General features: G+C 37.3%; 1 protein-coding gene across 5 annotated transcripts in view; it reads right to left on the reverse strand.

Annotated features, from left to right (window-relative positions):
* The window catches only part of Lrp1b (LDL receptor related protein 1B), a 1,927,307-nt gene that overhangs the window by 758,053 nt on the left and 1,148,037 nt on the right, over positions 1-21,217 (reverse strand). For all 5 annotated transcript variants that reach the window (XM_037205578.1, XM_028868856.2, XM_037205579.1 and 2 more), the window contains exons 17-18: positions 19,801-19,926; positions 13,558-13,674 (exon numbers count right to left, since the gene is read on the reverse strand). In XM_037205578.1, coding sequence (XP_037061473.1) covers positions 13,558-13,674; positions 19,801-19,926 — 243 coding nt within the window. The remainder of the gene's footprint in view (positions 1-13,557; positions 13,675-19,800; positions 19,927-21,217) is intronic.

The following is a 21,217-nucleotide window of genomic DNA, read 5'->3' on the forward strand; positions in this document are numbered from 1 at the left end:
AAGGACATTTTCTTTTTCTTTTACATACCAATCACAAATCTCTCTCTCATCCCTCCTCCTGCTTCCCCTCCAGTCATCCCCCACCCCCACCCCGCCACCAACCCCCATCCCCTCCCTTGAAAGGGTAAGGACTACCATGGGAAGTCAGCAAAGCCTTTTCCTTCATATGAGAAGGATCAGCCCACTATGGGAAGTGCCACTCCTGGGCATATGTTCCCCAGGTTGTTTAAGAAAGCAGGCAGAGCAAGTCAAGAGGAGCAAGCAAGTAAGTAGCACTAGTCCATAGATCTGCTTCATCTCCTGCATCTGGTTTTTCTTGAGCTCCTGCCCTGACTTCCTGTCATGATGGACTGAAAGATGAAAGTGGAGATAAACTCTTTCTCCACAAGCCCTTAACCTCTGAGACATTCTCCAGCCACTGATGTTTTACTCTTACAGGGATTTCAAGGGCATCCTTGGCTGAGTCATTCCTGGCCTGCACTTCTTGTTTGTGTAAGAAGCACCTTGAGGGAGGACTCAAAAATAGCTGTCGGGAAAGTGTTGCTCAAAGCCTGGATGCATATTAAAGTCTTTGCGGTGTAAGACTGCTGACCCTGTAGCCTCTCGAGATTGAAAAGTCAATTTCAGTACGAGAGTGCTGGTAGAAGCCTGTGGGTCTAGCACAATCATCCAACTATGAAAGATTACCCAGTCTCTGTAGAGAAAAGCCATCATGTTTGTGCTGATTTTTGTGTGTGGATATCCAGGTTTCATCTTAACAAATTAAATTTGTATGGCATGCAGAAATCACAGACTTTAAGCTATTTATTCAGGCTAGAAACCACATGAATTGACCCCCCCACCCCAGAGAAGATACTTGGACTAATCCCAAAACCCACTGGACAGGAATCTTTTGGGGAGAAGAGGCATAAAAGAGTGTGGGGAGCTCACTGCAGCAAGCACCGTGCATGATGCTGAGCCTTGTGCAGAACATGTGAGAAAGATAGCATTGAGAACCGCTGGTAACAAACATCCATGGGAGTACACAGCAGTTACAGCTAGAGTTCAGAAGGTCAACCTATCAGAACTACAGGTTCTGTTAGAGGAAATCATCACGTAAGTCGGTATGGAATTACTGCCTTTTGAATGAACTGGCTGTCTCATAAACTCCTTGTGCAATAACAGCTATGAGTCTCCCCACTTACCATGCATCTCCATGTTATGTGTACATGTAATCTCATGATTGCATCTCAATCTTGGGCACAACTTTCCTTATACATTTGGGGTAATTGAATAACTGTCCCCAACTGTGTTTATTTTTTCATTAACATAAATCTGGCCAGGGCCATTCTCCAGACAAAAGTATTTCCGCAAAGATACTCTTTTCCAAGGACAAATGCAGAGAAATAAACATTGGCTCATCTCCCTCACAGAGAGAGAAAAGAACCACTAACAATTAAATCCTCAACTCCTTACCTTCACCCCGGGGTATTTACATAAGACCCTAATTTAAGAGATTTACTGCTCACATTCCTGGGATGATGTTTTAACCATTTGCTAGTTACTGAGTTAAGGCAGTTACTTCCCCTGATGCAAAGAGATTGCCATGAAGGCCAGGCAGGTGATAGGTGCCAAGCTTCTTTCTTGTGCAAATTAAGTTTTAATTCCTCCTCAGCCAGGTGTGATTCCTAGATTCCCTAATTGATCTTAGCCTTAGTTGACCCTACCAGAGAACTCCCCTTTAGTCACTCCCCTTTCGAGTTGTAATTAGAAGCTGACATTTATTGCTTTATGTATGGATCTTTATCACCTCTCTCTGTGACCTGAAAACTTCAAGCCTCAAACTGCTTTGCCAGAGAATTACTGCGTATGTACATAAACTGATTCTCTGAGGGCATTAGATGGAATGAATTTAGAAGAACAAAGATGAGGCCAGAGATGGAAAGGACTAGATAGATATGAGAGAACAGCAGAAGGGACTGAGAGCAGGAGGGACCCAGAGGTGTAAGTATGAGAACAGAAAAGAAACTGTATAGATAGAATTGACTTAGAAGAATAAAGTGAATGGACTAACGAGCTCAGTGTGCTTAGATTCATTGAACATCCTTCAGATTAGTATCGTTAGCTGTTTTAGCCTCTGTTCTGGACCCTGATAGAAATCTCCTCAAGGCAGGTACCTGAGGGGATTTTGGTAAGATAGAATTGGAGTAAAGCATCAATTGCTGTTTTCCATAATTACCTTTCAGAATCTAGTCTCAGTCCCTCTCCCACTGGGCTCCCTCTTCTGAACACTGGGCTTTCTTAGTCAATGAGAGAGTTGTAACAATAAGTAAACAAATAAATGAAAATAATATAATATCTAGGAGAATAACAAAAAGTACAATTTAGCAAAAGACTAACTATCATTTTAAGAAAATAATCTTAAAAACTTTTAAATAGAAACTCACAGAGCAAAGAAAACTACAAGAGAAAGAGGCAGCAGCCTAGGGTATGAAGCACATGACTTCATAACACACAGGTAAAAACAACCTCCTGATTTCTTTGGGTTCCATAATTTTAATAATGATAATTATTGTCAAATTGTGAATCAGAAAGAAAACTAAAAATCTGATAGACAAAAAGAAGAAAATAAAGTTCCTAAGTAGAACAAGTTTATCTTCTTCTTGATACTAACTGCCAAACAAAAAAGATAAAACATATTTTTAAAATCTTGGTATATTGAAAATAATTTTTATGATTAATAGAATATGGGAAAAATAAATTTTGAGAATGGAAAAAATAACCAATATTCATGTCAAAAGTTTAAAATGGGAGAAAAAAAAAAGGAGCTAGAAACTGGTCAGGAAGTTCGGGATAGAGACCAAGAATGCTACAGTTCTCCATTCATTCCTTGGCTGGAAGCTGGAATCCATGGTTTTCTTCTGACTAAAAGCCAGAAATTCCAAAATGAGCTCGGCTTCCTGCTTCAGCTTCCTGTTCATTCTCCACTGTTTATTCCATCCTCTGCCTGGACACTATGTGAGAATGATTCTCCCATGTGAACTGACCAGCTTGCTCCCCAGGGTGTCATCCAATTGTGGCTGTGTTACTCTAAAATAGCAATTGACCAGTAGCATCCTGAACACTAGTTGCCTGCATCCTGTTGTGCTACAAAGAAGCTCATCATGCTGGGGCTTAAATTCTCACCCCAAACTCACCCTTGCCTTACAGGTCCCACAAATTTCACTCTTGAATTTGTGAGACAGAACCCAGAAAACACTGGTTTGGAAGTCTGGTGACTCTGGTGACATTTGAATGCACCTTATTTCTCAAAGGTATGCACATTGGAGAGGAGGCAGGCTCCGACTCTCCACTTTTCTCCAGTAACATGTAGAGATGAAGTTTATATAAATCTCTGACAACCACATTAGGTAAAAATCATTAAAATAAGTTTTTTCTTCAGTATTTAGGCAAACTATGCAATCATGAATTATAATAATAAAAAACCTTCATTCTGAATGAACTCAATTTTTTGCAGATATAATTTTTGGGTAAGGATGTATCATGAAAATAGTAGTTGGATCAATACTATAGTGACATAATTTAAATTATTAGATTGGATTTTCCACAGAAGTATTTAATTGATTCTTTATAAAGCAATTCACAAATGTATTTCTGTGATTTGGTTAAGGCCTTAAAATATGCCTAGTATATATATTTTAATTTCCAGCTGTGACCAGCCATTAGAAATTTTGACACGATACTATTATATATAAGGTTTACATTTGAATTGCTCAATAAAGTAAAAAAAATCACAGAAAAATGTCATGATGTTTTATGTAAGTTTATGATGTTTGTATTGAGTTGCATTAACAGCTGTACTTTCAGGCAGCCTGTGGGCCCCTAGTTGAAACCTTGATGTACTGAGTAATGAGTTCAAATCTGAAGAGCTACAAAGGGACTAAGTTGATACAGTAGGATGGCGTGGAGTAGAGAGGATGACACTCAGAACATACCCTGAAATGGATGGAAAAGGGAGTATCAGACTGTCAACATAAAACTAAAATACGTCGGAAACACAAACACTGTAAATACTCAGGTACCCAAAGGACCGTTTCTTTATTTGATTATCTATCTGTCTGTCTGTCTGTCTGTCTGTCTATCTGGAAAGAAGGTTGCACTATATACCCTGACTGCCTAAACCTCACTATGTAGACGGGGCTGATCTGAAACACACATTGATCCACCTTGCCTCTGCCTCTGCAAGGATTAAAGGGATGTGCCATGATGACAGACAGTCTACTTGTTTTAATAAAGTTTAGATATTTTTTGTTGTTGTTGTTGATATTTTCAGTGTCTTACATAGCCCATGCAAACATCAAACCTGGTATTGATTTGAGGATGACTATAAATGTTAATCCTCTTACCTCCACCTCACAAATGCCTAGTTTTCAGGCATGCTGCATTATATACAGTTTTATGTGGTACTAGAAATGAAACTGGGAGTTTTGTGCACACATATTAAGCACTTTAACAATGTCCTCGGGCCTTTATTTATTTTACTTTATTAGTTTTGTTTCATTTTGGAGACTGGACCTCACTATAATTCAGGCTGGAACTGAATTCATGATCTTCCTGTCTCTTCCTTCTAAATGTTGCAGTTCTAGTTGTGCACTAGCAAACCTGGCTTGTGCGTAAGTATTTTAAATAATGAAGAACTCAAGATTCCAGATACTGATAAAGCTGCTATCAATAAATTCTAGAATATTGCTGAGAAATAGTTTATGGAAACATTCCCATTAACATTAGGAGCCCTCTACAATGAAAAATTTAAATCTCTGATGGAAGAGACTGTGGAAGATACTAGAAGATGGAAAGATCTCCCTTCATCATGGATTGGTGGAAGTGATATGGTATCGGAAAAACTGAACATCTACATGTAAAATAATAAAATTAGGTGTGTATCTGTTTCCATGAACAAAGTCAACTCGAAATGTATCAAAGACCTCAATGTGAAACCTGAAATCATGAAAGTACTAGAAGAAAACATAGGAAATAGCACAAGGTACAGGTATAGGAAGGGATTTTCTAAATGGGCTCTATTTACTCATGGATTAAGCCCAACAATTAACAAACGGGAACTCATAAAACTTGAATGCTTCTGTGCATTTAAGGAAACACTCAAGTGAAGGTTAAATCCTAATAGGAGAGAATCTTTGCCACCTATGTATCCAATAGAGAATTAATACTCAAAGTATATGAAGAACTCAATAAACAAAGAATTCACAAAGCAATTACCCAATTTAAAAAAATCAGCAGCAAATCTAAATAGAGAATTTTCAAGAGAAGATATAAGAATAGCTCAGAAAATTTATTTTAAAGTGTCCAAAATCTTTAGCAATCAAAAAATGTAAAGTAACCTACTTTGAGATTTTATTTCACTTCAATCAGAATGGCTAAAATTGAGAAAACAACTGATAACAAATGCTGTTTATGATGTCAGAAACTGATACCTCCATTCTCTACTGGTGAGATTTCAAACTGGTACAGACCTTGTGGAAATTAGTGTAGAGAATTCTCCAAATGTTACCGCATGACCTACCTATACCACTCCTTGCCATATGCCCTAGGGACTTGATATCTTACTACAAAAATACTTGCTTAACTCATTTCCCCTCTTTTCACAATGGCAAATAAATGGAAACAAGCCACTATCCTTTAACTGATGAATGGACAATAACAGTATGTTACATATACAGAATGGAATATCATATAGTTATAAAGAAAAATGAAACACAAATTGTTTACCAAATGGATGTAAGTAGATAATATTATACAGAATGAGGTGACCCAGACCAAGAATGACAAACACTATGTATTCTCTTTTATTTGTAATTGGTAGCTCTGAATCTATGTATTTGAGTATGTAACCTGAAGTACCCAAATCCTGAAAAACAGAAATGTACCATGAGGGAAAGAAGGAATGTAGTAGAAGTTTTCATGTGTCCTGGCCAGTCAGCAGTTAAGACACATCTCTCCCACTCGCATCCCCAAGTAAGCACACAGAGGCTTATATTAATTATAACTGCTTGGCCATTTGCTCAGGCTTATTACTGACTAGTTCTTACACTTAAATTAGCCCATAATTCTTATCTATGTTTAGCCACATGGCTTGGTACGTTTTCTCAGTTCTGCCTTGTCATTTTGCTTCCTGTCTGTCTGGTGACTCCTGACTCAGCCTTCCTCTTCCAAAATTCTCCTTGTCTACTTACCCCACCTATACTTCCTGCCTGGCTACTAGCCAATCAGCATTTTATTTATCAACCAACCAGAGCAACACACATTCACATTCACAGCATACAGAATGGCATCCCACAGCAAAGCAAGACAGAGATGCAGAGTAGGAAATAGTAGGACTCTAGTGTTATGAAGAGAGAAATGGAGAAATTGAGGACTCTAACTGAGGATGTAAGAGGAATGTAATACAGAGGAAGTGGGAGAAGAACAAATAGCTAAAAAAGACAGAGGAAAACATTTTTAAGATTAAGAAAAATACACACATACATGTGTATACATGTACATACAGTATATGCATATATTAATGTATGTTAAATGGGGTCATGCCTTTTGAGATGATAATGTTCATGCTAAGAGCCATAGAATACCTAACAGAACTCCAAAGACCAAGCACTGGAAACCTCTCTTTCCTTTGTTGTAGGGAGGGTCCAAGAGAATGCCAAATCAATATAGGCTACTGCCATTGCCCCTAGATACCCCTAGAATTTGCAGGTAAATCCTTTTTGCTAAAAACAGCACACATTTTGTACACATGACTTGGAACAATTGAGCTGGAAGTGACCTGGAATCCTCCTCTCTCATGACTAGCTGTCATAGTAAAGGAAGGTGCAAGGCAATCTGCCAAGGGGAAAATAAAACCAATAGTCCCACCCAGCCATGAACTACAACAGTGGTGAGCCCAACATAATTTCTCCAATGGTGCACTAATGGTACCTTCATCTTGGAGATACCTGGAAACTGCCTAATTGGATTCAAAGCCAACCAATAAGTGGAAAGTCATTCCTGGTACTATAAATGTTCAAAACTACCAACTGGAGAAGTCACAGATCCCTGAGGAAAAGCTGCTATTGTCACTTTCATCAACCAATATGATTTACAACTGTGTTTTGAATACTTACACCTTCTGATAATTGTAGATGTCACCCCTCCTTAAAGTTACTTATTTTTTCAGCATATCAAGGTGTCTACAGAGAACCACAATTGGTCAAAAATGATAGAACAACATCATGGGCTGCCTGGCCATAATTAGCACATTTATAACACAAACTTTATGCCTAAAGCTAAGGAAACACTGCTGAATAGGAGATGGAAAGACTGTACATAAGTAGAAAGCTTCTACAAAATCATTGGATCTATGTTCTAAACTTAATAAAATTTGCCATAATGCAAATGTAAGACAAAATCAAAAATACATGTAAGTGTCTTAACTCAGGGTTTCAAAAGTATTGTGTTTGGCTTACTAACTTAAGGATCAACACTAACTTGGAATTAAAAATGTAATTTGTCTCCAACTAAGACCATCTGATCTACATAGGAGATACTCAGAAAGATACACAACATTCCATTTTTCATGATGTTCTACTTTTGTTTTCTGTTTCTGTCACAACCCCAATGATCAAATACTTTCATAGAGGACATTGTTTATTCCAGTTGAGAAGTTAGAGTCTGCCACTGAAGGAAGGAAAGTAGAGCAAGAGCTCAAGCAGCAGTCAAGAGTCAGGAACTAAAGTAAAGGCCATGGAGGACTGGACTTACTGGCTTGCTCCCCATGACTTGATCAATCTACTTTTATATACAACCCAGGACAACCTGCTCAGGGGTGGGATCATCTACAGCAGGCTGAGCACTCCCACATTAAGCATTACTTAAGAAAATTCCCTGCCCCCAGTTTGTCTGTAGGCCAGTTCATCATTGGAATGGATGGAAGCAGTTCCTCCATTGAGATAAGTTTACTTTGTTTGAAGTTGAAAAAGTCTTGTTTTGTTGATGTTGTTGTTCAATGGAGAAACAATGCAGACATTTACTAGAAGATTCTTCAATATGCTCAACTCTGAGAATGCCACACTTAAGTTAATGGTTCTGAAACCTCAATGAAGACTCATACCTCTGAAACAAGTTAAAAAAATTTATTCCCAGCTGGGTGGTGGTGGTGCACACATTTCATCCCAGCACTTGGGAGGCAGAGGTAGGTGGATCTCTGAGTTTGAGGCCAATCTGATCTACAGAGTGACTTTCAGGACAGCTAGGGCTACACAGAGAAACCGTGTCTCTAAAACAAAACAAAACAAACAAACAAAAATATTTATTCCTGAATATTACAAAGAATCTCATTGAACTGCCTGGAATGAGGTGTGGCTTTTTTTATTGTTATTATAGCTATCCTTTGCTGCATTGCTGTCTGATAAAGGAAAAAAAGGAGTTTGAGATATTTCCTAAGTCTACTTTTTGCATTCCACTCCTAAAATATGTAAAGAAGCTATCATTTTTTAAATTTTTACTTATTGAACAGAAAAATGACTTATTTTCATTTATGTATTTTAATTATACAATGAATATCAGAGTACACTCAAAACAATAAAAGTATTAAAATAAATGATTGTTATTCAAACACAGCAACAAAATTTTGTATTTTGTTTCCCTATCTAGACTGAGAACCAAGATTTAGTGAATTCTGTCTGCACACTTGTGCCTTCCACTTCATCTTTATATTTAAATGCCAAAACATTCAGATCACAGAATTATTCTAATTTACCCAGGATGTTGAGGCCTTATTTGTTTATTTATTTTGTTTTTTATTCTTAATATCTATGATTAACATAAAATAGTTTAATGATGAAAATTTTCCATGCACATTATTCTAACTTCTTCTTAGTGATTCTCCTTGCTTTTCCCTCCACATTTCTTCCTTCTAAGTCCTTTCCCCTCCCTCACCGGCTCTTGTTCTTTTCACCCTCACTTTAAACCTCTTCCTCCCTTCTCACTTTTCCAGTAAGAATGAACATTACCCTCAGTTGTCGGTAGCTCCTAATTTCTATCAGACGCAAATCTAATTATATGCATTTAATAGTATTTTCCATGTAAAACACTAGTTATTAAACATATCAGGAGTGGAACTTGAAACTGAAGTGTAAAATACCTGAATGAAGAATCTTCTGTAAAGCCTGACACCTTTGGGAATTTGCTTTATTCCAAGACCAAACATAAAGCAGTCTAACTCTGATGACATGTGGAGGCAGGAGATATATAGCCTACATTCATGGGTAACACCAGTTGGATGTTTCCTTTTTCTTAGTAAGAATCAGTCTTTGCCATTTTGAATTCATTGAAAGGACAAATCATGTCACAGAAATATATTTTCTCCTACAAAGTGAGATTGTTCCTCCCAGAGCTTCTTGGTCACCTTCTTATATATTGCTCTTGATGTAAAAATCAGAGAGAGTGGCTGTTTTCAAGGACACAAACCCTGAGTCACTACTCATGCTACAGTAGATGACTGTACACTCGTGCATATTCTGACACATTAAGGGGACTCCGTGTGTTTTTAAAAATAGCGTATGCAGGTGGGAAAGAAGGCGGTAGGAAGATAAGGGAAGGACTTCAGGAGAAGGAATGACTGGTAGATTTGATCAAAACACATGATTTGAATACATTAAATTCTCAAATAACAACAATTAAAATTCTGAATGTATTTCTTCATTTATATATTTGTATTTTCTTTGGGAGGGACAGGATGTGGGACATCAACTAGGCAGAGAGTAGGAAGGTCAATACAAAGGAGAAGGGAAGATGGACAAATAACACCTAAATTATTTAATAAAACTTTAAGGAATCTTACTGTTTTGTAACCAGCTAAAATCACGCAAAATGCATATTTGTTTGGCTTTGGCTGCCTGTCAGGTTTTGAAGGTAAAGCACCTACTGCTCACATACACACACACACATACACACACACACACACACACACACACACACACACACACACACACACTTAGGTCACAGGACTCAGATCTTTGAGGTAGATCTAAACTGAAAGCCTTGTTACTCCAGTCTAACTTTTATAGTACCAGAAAATGTTACACAAGTTGCCAAGGGAGGGAGGCAAGTAACAGTCCTGTGCAGCTGTAACACCTTTGAAACTAAAATGAGCAGCATGGCAAGATATTGATAGAAGTGATGTAAGTGGTACTCACATTTTGGTGGTAATCAAAGGGTATATAATTGGACTTAAGGCCTATTAAACAGGGAAGAAAATATACTTTGTACTAGAAACAGCCAAATTCCTGGGACTAGTGAAGTCATGGACCCTAGAGGAGAATCTATTATGTCTTCTTTGCTAGACCAGCATAATGCCTAACTATATTCTAAATTTTGTTCTCATACACACAGATGAGTGTAGCTACCAGCCCTCATGAAAGAGACTTCTCTTTACAGCAAAGGGAGACCATCACAGGAAACAACTGCATATAATGCACATATCAATAGATCAATTATTGGGAGCCCCACCACAATTGATACATTTATATCACATGTCCTGTATGTATTGCTCGTGAAACATCATTGAAAGTCGGGGGGGGGGAGATTTTAAGAGTTAGAATGTTTTAAGCAATCTTCAGAGAAATAGTGGTCTCGTAGAAATGGCTGTGTAAGTAAGACTTAACAATGGTAATATCAATATACATGTTAACATGGAAGAAGGAAAATCTCATGAGAGCATACTACCTAGACAAAGAATTACTTGCAACTTATGACTCCAGAGAGAGGGAGAATTAGCCTCTCCCAGGAATATGTTATATAACTGGTTGTCTAATACAAAATGGAGAGTCCTGAAACCACATGCACATAAACAACAAAAACGGACTGGGTAAGGTATATTTATATATTTGGGCATACGAGTGTGTGTGTGTGTGTGTGTGTGTGTGTGTGTGTAGAAATAATAATCAGGAATAAAGAAACTATTAATTTGAGAGTGGGGGGAGATGTGGAGTTGAAGGAGTTGAAGGGAAGGCCTTGCGGGTGCTGGAGGGAGGAACAGGAAGAGGGAAAGTGAAGAAATTATATTTTAATTAAAATAGTATGACAGAGAAACAAGTAGGATGCATTTGAAACTGTGTAGAAATTAACATACAAGAAGGTATTTCTAAAGAGAAGAATGTTTGGACACTTAATACCTTCTAAGGGAAAAATGGAACCCGATTAACATATAGGTATGTAGCTGACAATCTGCATTGTTTTTGCACACTTAGAACCAAGTTTATTCATCATCTAAATTGTTACAGTGTGCGTTTATTCACAGGTAGGCCGATATGTCATCTTACGTCAACTTATAAGTGCAGTTTTTGTTTTTTGTTTTTTTTTTTAATGGAAGAAACAGTTTATTTTGGCTTACAGTTGCAAAGCAGATACAGTCCATAAAGACACTCAAGGCATGGCAACAGGAATTAAAAATGACAACAGAAGGAAGCCCCTGAGAGATCTTTATATGTTCAGAAGTTCTATGAGCCAGTTACTACTTACATGTTATTGTGAAAACAAAACATTTTTTTAAAATTTAAATGTAAACATATTTAAATGAAGGCAATAAACTTGAGATTAATAATTTTATAGCAAATTTACTGTCTTGATCGTGAATGAACTTTAGTCTATTGCACTGGTAAAGCAGAAATCCTATATATTATGGTAGCTCTGTATATCTCTTCCTGATTTTAGCATTCAGAGAGTGAGATTGGCATGTCAACAGTCACTATTATGGGGATAGAAATAGCTTCAAAGAAGCAAATACAGAGCTTCTTATAGCATGGAATGTCAAAATAGTAGCACATCATTGTTTAAAGTCCATAATAGGGAATGTGCCCTTAATCAAGATATCCATGGGAGTATGACTTTACCCGGAGCTTCTTTGTACCTCATGCCTGGGACCCAAATCAATGCTAAACTAGAATGCCAGTTTTAATTTAAAACACACCTGGATTCAAGAGCTAGCCAGTATGTATTGGCTTCATGTTCTCAAGTATGTGGCCAAAGGGTCTGTCACAGTTCTTCTAGGTGTGAAGTAAAGAAAGAATTGGGCATCTACAGGTTGGCATGAAGATTCATTAAGAAACTATGCATCTTAAGCTGGCTTTTTGTAGCCCACTACCTATGGTTGGACATTTTGCACAGCCTTGATGGAGGGGGAGGGACTTGGACCTCTCTCTACTGAATATGTCAGGCTCTGTGGACTCCCCATTGGAGATCTTGTCTTGTTGGAGGAGGGAATGGGGGATGGGCTGCGGGGGAAGTCAGGAGGGGCTGGAGGAGGGAAGTGCTGTGGATATCACTCTATATAAATAAAACACTGATGGCCAGTGACCAGGCAGGAAGTATAGGCGGGACAAAGAGAGAGGAGAATTGGAGAAACAGGAAGAAGGAGGGGACACTTCAGCCACCGCCAGGACAAGCAGCATGTAAAGACGCCAGTAAGCCACCAGCCACGTGGCAAGGTATAGATTTATAGAAATGGGTTAACTTAAGATATAAAAAGAGCAAAAAGCCTGCCACGGCCATACAGTTTATAAGTGATATAAGTGTCTGAGTGATTATTTTATATGTGGATTGTGGGACTGCGGGGTTTGGTGGAACCTGGAGAGAAGCCCTCCTTCAACAGGGAAGAGAAGGGGATCTGTGATTGCTATGTAAAATAAATAAAAAATTCCGTAAACTAAAAAAAGAAGCTATGCATCTAATAGTACTTACAGTCTCTATGCTCTTCACCTTCAGGAAGGTAATTCACACAGATCCATGAGTACAAAACAAAGTAATTACATTTGCAACTTTGTCAACAAAAAAGTACTTTCTCAAAAACAAACCTTTTTAAAAATTGGAAAACTAGTGATATGTGACTAAGCAGGATACTCCATCAACAAATTTTTTTTGGCAGACAGACTTCTATGATTCTACAGAAATTCACAATTGAATCATAGAAGGGCACAACTTAGTCTAGATTTTTTTTTTTTTTTCGAGACAGGGTTTCTCTGTGTAGCTTTGCCCCTTTCCTGGAACTTGCTTTGGAGACCAGGCTGGCCTCAAACTTACAGAGATCAGCCTGCCTCTGCTTCAGGAGTACTGGGATTAAAGGCGTGCTCCACCACCACCTGGCCTCAGTCTAGATTATTTATTTCTCCCAGAATGTGTCCTATACATATTAACAAGAAACATAGCCTTGTAGTTTACTCCAAATGTCAATCAAAACACAATTTTGTTTTGTTAAGTTTATTTATAATAGCTCCAAGATTAACAGTGAACAAAAGTGCGTAGACCTAGCCTTCTAATAGCTACCTATCTTTGATGTCTGATTCTATTTATTTCAGGAGAGATTATTGTAACTACTTCATGAATAAGATCACTCATTGAAAGGCATGCTCAAAAACTGCAACAGTAGTATTATATTTGTCTTCTCATATAGAACTAGCATGTAAGAGAAACATTGCACCAGTCCACTGTATCCAGCACAATGTCTGCTGAGTCCAACCATTCCCAACTTACCACAGGATGCCACTTCATCTGTCTGGTCACCACAATCATCCTCTCTGTCACACAACCAGGCTCTGGGAATGCAGCGCCCATTTCCACAAGAAAACTGGTCAGTCTGGCAGGTTCTGGCTGTAAAGATCAATTTATATAACAAAGAATAAATTACCAGCTTTCTTTTCAAGAATCCTAACATGCTAAATAAACTCAATGAAGGCTTTAGTCAATTTTATATAATTGTGTCCTTTTTTTTAAAGATATGAAAAACAATAAAAGAGCATATGCCAAGGTGTGGACTTTGGTTTATTTGATGAAGAAGGCTAGGATGTGAAGGAGATAAATAATTTCCCCTTGTATAGCTCCATATTGCTTCAGTGGTTACAGCCAAGTGTTTTCCCTGTGTGTTTTAGGAGGAATTTAACAAGGGCTCTTGTTTTCCATTTCTTTCTCCCTACCATTTCCCTTTCCTTATTGTCTTTAGCTTTCTTTCTTTTTTCTCCTTGGAGTCTTTTTACCTTTCCCTCCCTGCTTTCTTCTCTCCCGATTGTATTCCATTCTCTCATAATTTTAAATGAAAACATCATTAGATGATTTATCTCCATTTAATTCCAATTTAGCTATGATCATAATATATTAAATTCATGCAAACCACAGTTCTTTAACTTTATGTTCTTGTTATTATAGTCTCTCCTATCAGGCACTCCCTTGAGTCTAGTAAAGCTTTCTTAATGGGTTGGTCTGATTAGAGAGAAAATAAACAGAATAAATTTCTCAGACTAATTCATATGGAGGGTGACATACCATTGTGACGGCAGGGGCACCTGTGTGTGCCTCTCATTATAGCGGTGAAGTTGCAGGGACTGCTGTAGTCATTGACTCAAGAATTTTCTACATAATTATTGAAAGATACTAAGACTAGAGCATGCTGGAAATCACTATCCCTTCTAATCACGGGGGGAAAGTATTTTCTTTTTCGTCCAGGGAAATTCAACTGATTTCAGGTGAGAAACATATTTTATTCCATAAGTTTCTAAGTTCAGGCTTCTGGACATAACCAAATTGACAGAATTGGCACTTTAAATCAAGGGACTCACTAAAAGACAACACAATGTTTTCTTTTTCAGTCCTCCTCTGCATCAGATGTAATTAGCTTGCAGGTGATGTTAGATGAATGGCCCCAAAGACTCAAATTTTATGGCAAATAGTGCCCTAAAGAGGAACTTATTGAGCCGGGCGGTGGTGGCGCACGCCTTTAATCCCAGCACTCGGGAGGCAGAGCCAGGCGGATCTCTGTGAGTTCAAGGCCAGCCTGGGCTACCAAGTGAGTTCCAGGAGAGGCGCAAAGCTACACAGAGAAACCCTGTCTTGAAAAAACCAAAAAAAAAAAAAAAAGAGGAACTTATCTTGCAGAATGATATTTCTAGTAGTCAATCAGAGATTCCCCCTCATAGTGTAAGTGTTCCTGCTCATCATTTTTACCATATAGCAGAATGAAACACAAAAAGCATGAGCACTGTATGAGGAGACTGTTCACACCAAATAGTCATGAACATCCCCTTTGTTTCATCCGAATCAAAGCATTCTATTTAACAACACATCCTTGTAAATTGCAGTATTGGGAGGAGGAAGCTGGAAGATGATGAGTTCAAGGCTAGCCTCTTTTACATTTAAAAAACTCCAAGGCCTGGGCATGTACCTTAGTGGTGCAGCATTTGGACACCATGTGCAAGCCTTTGGGTCTTATTTTTAGCACTATAAGAGAAGGGGAAAGCCCTTTTTCGTGTATCTTGTAAAAAGTCTGATTTTAACATATTGGTTATTTTAATGTAATTGTATCTGCTTATGTGGATTTAATCAAAATTGTTGGAAGATGTGAGAAGAGCATTCTCCAATGCAATTATTGTTCACTGCTGGGGGTAAATGTTGGCTTAAGATTGCCTAGGTGCAAGTATAAGTATTATTATTAGTATTACTTACAGGAAAGTGAATTTCAAATTTAACCACCATTCACCTTGGCCTCTGAAATTATCTTAGAGTTAGATAAAATGAATCTGGGTTTTTGAGGGTCAACAGCTGCTCTCTGTGTCTGTGTCTGCTCCTTTGTGAACATTCATGTGCTATCACTCTTCTATGTGCCTGCTCTAACTGGCTCCTAGTATTTATACCACCCCTACTCCAACCCTATAAGCTGCCAGTTGGCAATTTGCTCCTACTGAAATATTTCTAATACAAAGAGGTCTACCAAATATATGCTTGTCTTTGTTGTACAGCTATATCCATTTATTTCTCTATACTTGGTACAGAAATTTGCTTTCTAATACTTAAAAACTGTATTATAGACTCATCTTATGGACCATTTAGTCTCTCCCACATGTTGACCTTCCCGTAACAGACCTAATTCCTTATTTCTTTTTACCTACAGGAATATTTCAAAGCCTACCCATGAATTTATAAGTGATACATAGAATTACTTTTCAGTTTATATTTCTTATAAATAATAATGTTTATATTTTCAATTTTTATATGAGATATTTTGAAAAGTCATTCCTTTTAACACTTGAGTATGAGCTCAATCATTTTAACTATGGATGGAAAATATACAAATCTATCGAGTATCCTACTCATATTAAATTGAGTTGTTTGGGGGCCTTTTTTTATTCCTAGCTCTTGGGTGAGGTTTTCCTTTGCACAGGTATTAACTAGAGTGGGAAAATAGATATTGCAGAGTTAAACATGCACACATTTTGGATCTTATAGAGTTTAACACATTCCTTTCAGTACTGTCTGGCTTTATGTGTCAACAGGATATAAGTTAGAGACATTAGAGAGGAGGGAACCTTAGTTGAGGAAATGCCTCCATGAGATCCAGCTCTAAGGCATTTTTAAAATTAGTGATCAATGGGGAGGGCCTAGCCCATTGTGCATAGTGCCATCCCTAGGATCGTGGTCAAGGTTCTATAAGAAAGCAGGCTGAGCAAGCCATGTGGAACAAGTCAGTAAGCCGCACTCCTCTATGGACTCTGTATCAAGTCCTGCCTTCATTCCATTCCTGCTTGAGATCTAGTTCTGGCCTGCTCCAATGATAGGCTATGATCTGGAAGTGTAAGCCAAAAAAGCCTTTCCTCCTTAACTTGCTTTTTGTTTATGGTGTCTCATTGCAGCAATAGAAACCCTAACTAATACACTTTATAATATAAAAAGTTAACTTATGCAGCCAATAAGAACATATGGCAGCTCCTTCTCCTCATAATATTGCCAAAACATGTTTTTAATCAGATTATTTATTTTCTTTTATAAATGGATTTTATTATTACTTGGAGACTTTAATATTTTCAAGAGTTTAACATTGCCTCCTTCAGGAATTCTTCCCAATACTTTGCTCTTCTAATGAGCCCTGGTTTTCCATGGCTCATGTGTTAGAAACACCATAACCAAAAAACACATGAGAATGAAGGAGTTTATTTCATCTTACACCTCTCAGATCATGCTCCATCACTGAGAAGAAGAAGAAGAAGAAGAAGAAGAAGAAGAAGAAGAAGAAGAAGAAGAAGAAGAAGAAGAAGAAGAAGAAGAAGAAGAAGAAGAAGAAGAACTACTCAGGGAAGAAACCTGGAAGAAGTAACTGAAGCAGAGGCCATGCTTAATGACGAACAATGCTTACATTGCTTTCCATGTCTCATTTAGCTTAATTTCTTATAATACCCAACACATGCCTAGGGGTGGCATCACTCACAGTGAACTGGTCCATGACATATCAGTCATCTCCCAAGAGCTTGAAAAACAGGATTTCCCATGGGCCAATCTAGTGCAGGCATTTTGCCAATTCAAGTTCTTGCTTCCAATATGATATATGTACAGTCAACATAAAACTAGGCAGCAAAAGCACAATATGGCTCAACTTTGGGCTTTGTATCCTGCATGACAATGGCTGCCGGGCATTTATTTTTGTGCCCCCTTGTTCTCTGTCTAAAAATGAAAGTACTATGTACTTTTGATCATTCAATCATCAATGCCACGACAAATACCTACTGGTTGGTGTGGAAAAATCCTAAAGCAACAAAGTAGAAAATTGGTTTCTGGTGGGAGAAGATTCCCATTTGTATACAGGCAGCCCTGTGTATAAAGATGAGGAAGAAGACATCATGATAAAATATCCCTGTTTTGAGTCTTTTCACCTAGGATACATCTCCACACATGCACTTAGATTTCAGGTCCCAGAAAATACTTAGAGTAATGTGCTGCTTTGTCTAGGTGTGTTACACCATGTGACTTGCTTATTTTTTTGGGTAAAACAAAATGCAAGCACATCATAGCTGATCCACACCTTTCAAACTTTGTGATAAAGGACACATTTATATTTTCTCCTTATTCTTTTGATTTGCATTTCAGGGTATCCTGCAGTGACACCAGCTGCCATGAGTATACTAACACAAGTGTGCTGAACCTAATAGTGAGGGGCACAACTCGAAGTGGCATTCAGTATGTGGTGTTTTATTTCTTAGAGCACTATAGGGATCCAGGACCACGGAAATCACACTAATCAGGATTGATTGATTGCTTTGTTTGCTCTTACATAGATGTATTTTCATTTTTTACTACTACTACTAGTTAACCAAATGCAAATGCTCTATTATAAGTCATGTGGAAAGAAGCAAAATTTGTAATTAGTATAAACAGGGCAGGTATGATACTATAAAATGAGTGTCTTTCTATTTTAAGGCAAAAATCTTCTGTGTTTACATTCAGGATGTAATGAAGCACAATCTTTGAATTAAACCTTAATCTTAAAAGATTAGTATGTGCATTGGCGTGCGGAAATTCTTCATTGTAAATTAGAGTCATATTCAGGGTAACCTTCTCAAAGTCAAGTGGGCTGCACATAAAATTCAAGATAATCTGATGTGCAGTGAAGTTTAGTCCAAAAAGTAAAGGCCTTTCAGACAGAATTCATAAAGGTTTAGGCAAGCTCTGTTTGCTACATTTCATCTACAAAATGAAAGATCTTCAAAGTGGGCCACATGGTCTTATGATGTCCTTTTGTTTTAGAAAGTCTTGTAAGATCACACACACACACACACACACACACACACACACACACACACACACAGGATTTGAGAAATCCATTTTCTCCAAAGAGTAGAGGTTTCAATCAAGGCCCAAGAGAATTACTCATCCACAGATGGCGAGCAAGTGCTTCACCGTGGAAAAGTCTGTTCATAGGATGTCTCACATCATGGTAGAAAATGGTTTTGCTTTTTATAATTACTGTTTTATACATAGCAAGAAGCTCTTTGGAAACAATTTGTAGCCAATTCGTTGTCTAATGGAGCTAAAAGAAATGTATTCAAAAAGTAAGGCACAGAGGGACAAGCCTCTGCATGGGAAAGTCAATACCAACAACAAGGGTAGGAACAAATCTCTCAGTCCAAGAGTCTACATTGTTACAATAGTTTGTATTTATTTAGTAAGGTGTATAATGGCTAAAGGAGAAAGACGGTTTGTGTGGCTGGTATGGTGTAGCATTGCAGCATACTTTAACAATTAGTTTTCACCAATTATAGTAACATGTATCACCACACACTAGCTTTTCTTCATCATTTACCTTGCACCCGGCTGCTGCTAGCCAGTGTCATTTTTCAACATTTACCTAGTAATCATGACCTTTCTGGAACTCTTTTGTGAGCTGTACCACCAGCTGTATATTTCTATTCAATGAGAGGCTGGCTAGGGAATCAATGATTTATTACAAAGTCATGGATTATATGGAAATATAAATATGCCTAGTCGTATTGGGACTTCATTCAGGAGAAAAAAATTCTGCCTCCCATAAATAATGTTCCATGAACAGAAAACTATTCACAAAGGTATTCTGTAGTAGAAGAAATAAAAATTTTAAGTATTTTCTCAGGATAAAATAAATAGTTCTCCTTGTGAGGTGGCCAGGATCCCAGGATGCTAATGAAAAGCTTCCGTTGCCTAAGGTTTAGCATAGACAAGTCTTGAAGGAGATACTGATCAACAGGGCAGCCCACATGGAGAGATGGAGTGCCAGATTAATTTGGAAAGCAGAGTCATGTTCAAGGATTAGTAAAACATCATTTGTAATCTGGCCTTTGTGGCACTAAGCACTGAATTCCCTGACCGTGGCAGTAACCAGACTGGCAATGCTAACAAAGTTCAGATAGTTTATCAGCCTGACCTGTATGTTACAGACTCGGATGCGGAAGTGATTTATCACATATCTGTGCAGACCTTTACCTGCGCAGGTTTGGTTGGACTCATCTTCATTGCTCCCACAATCATTTGCTCCATCACAAATCCATCTCTTGGGGATACAACGATTATTCTGGCATTTAAACTGATCATCAGGACAGCTATGATTGACTGTAAGAGGGGGGGAAGCAAGTTCAGTTCAAGTTATGTGTATTTTAATTATGGTTACAAAGCTATTTCAGTAATTGTAGTGTTATGTTCTAATAAATACCTCAGCATCTGTCACTAATTGTCTCAAATTTTATAGGAAATATTATTTTAGACTCTGTTAAAATATGATCTTTATAGAAGAGATAAATATATTAAATAAGAAACAAAAGGGAATATATCCATGCTCCATCTTCTACTCAAACCAACTCCATCCCTGAGTTTGTTTTCTCATCATTTAACCAGAACCTGGTCACTCAACTCCAGAATCTTATGTATTTGAAATCAGTCTCAAGGTTGAATGTTAAACAGGGAAATTGAATCTCAAAATAATTACTCACACTTATTAAGATACTGTTTTCATATATATACATATATATTTCATATATATCACATTGAGTCAAATATTTTTAAAATACAAAATAATCTTAAGTGTGTTTTAATTTGGCCACCCAATTTGGGGATCTGAAAAGAAATGACAGAAATAAAAATGGATCACTTATTACATAAAGTTGATACTAAAAATGAGATTCTATATAATTTTAATAACAAAGTATTATCATATGCCCTCCCAACGTAAATGAATAAAAATGCAACTAAAACCAATATTGAAAATGAGAGAAATTATCATAAAGAAAGTGGTATACCACTGAGCCATAACCCTCCAATATCTAATCACAATGGGGAGGCTCTTTATATTAACCTTCTAAATGTATTTTTCGGGTTGCTAATGTGTGCTCTTCCATATTTGTCTCAGTTTCAATGTTATTTTATTCTTTTATTGAATGCAAGAGCTGTATATTTTCTAAGATGAAAATATATTTTGTATTAGTTTTATTTGTAAAGAGAAAGTATTTTCTCATTTTGCTTCATATCAAATGTATGTACTTATAATATGTACCTACAAAACACACGTTCTTTAAGTATTTGTGATAATAGAGTGATTTCCATACTTTATGGAAGGTTTTCACTTGAACAAAGTAAAATTTATTTTGAAAAATAGAAAGCCTACATATGTAGTTGAGTGGTCAAGGAGATGAAGAGGATCTGGGAAGAGGAGAGAGAGGCAAAGAGTATGATTAAAAGACGTTGAATGAATTTATTTAAAAACAGATTTTTTTTTAAAAAAGTGAAAAGATATTCTTTAGTAATTGTGCATGATCAAAATGTTCTATTCATTTCAGAGACTTTAATAAGTATAGATGCCCATGAAAAATAAAAATCATACACAAATAAGAGGTCAACATTTTAAAGG

Source organism: Peromyscus leucopus, chromosome 4, assembly GCF_004664715.2.
Source record: "Peromyscus leucopus breed LL Stock chromosome 4, UCI_PerLeu_2.1, whole genome shotgun sequence".
Taxonomy (NCBI): Eukaryota; Metazoa; Chordata; class Mammalia; order Rodentia; family Cricetidae; genus Peromyscus; species Peromyscus leucopus.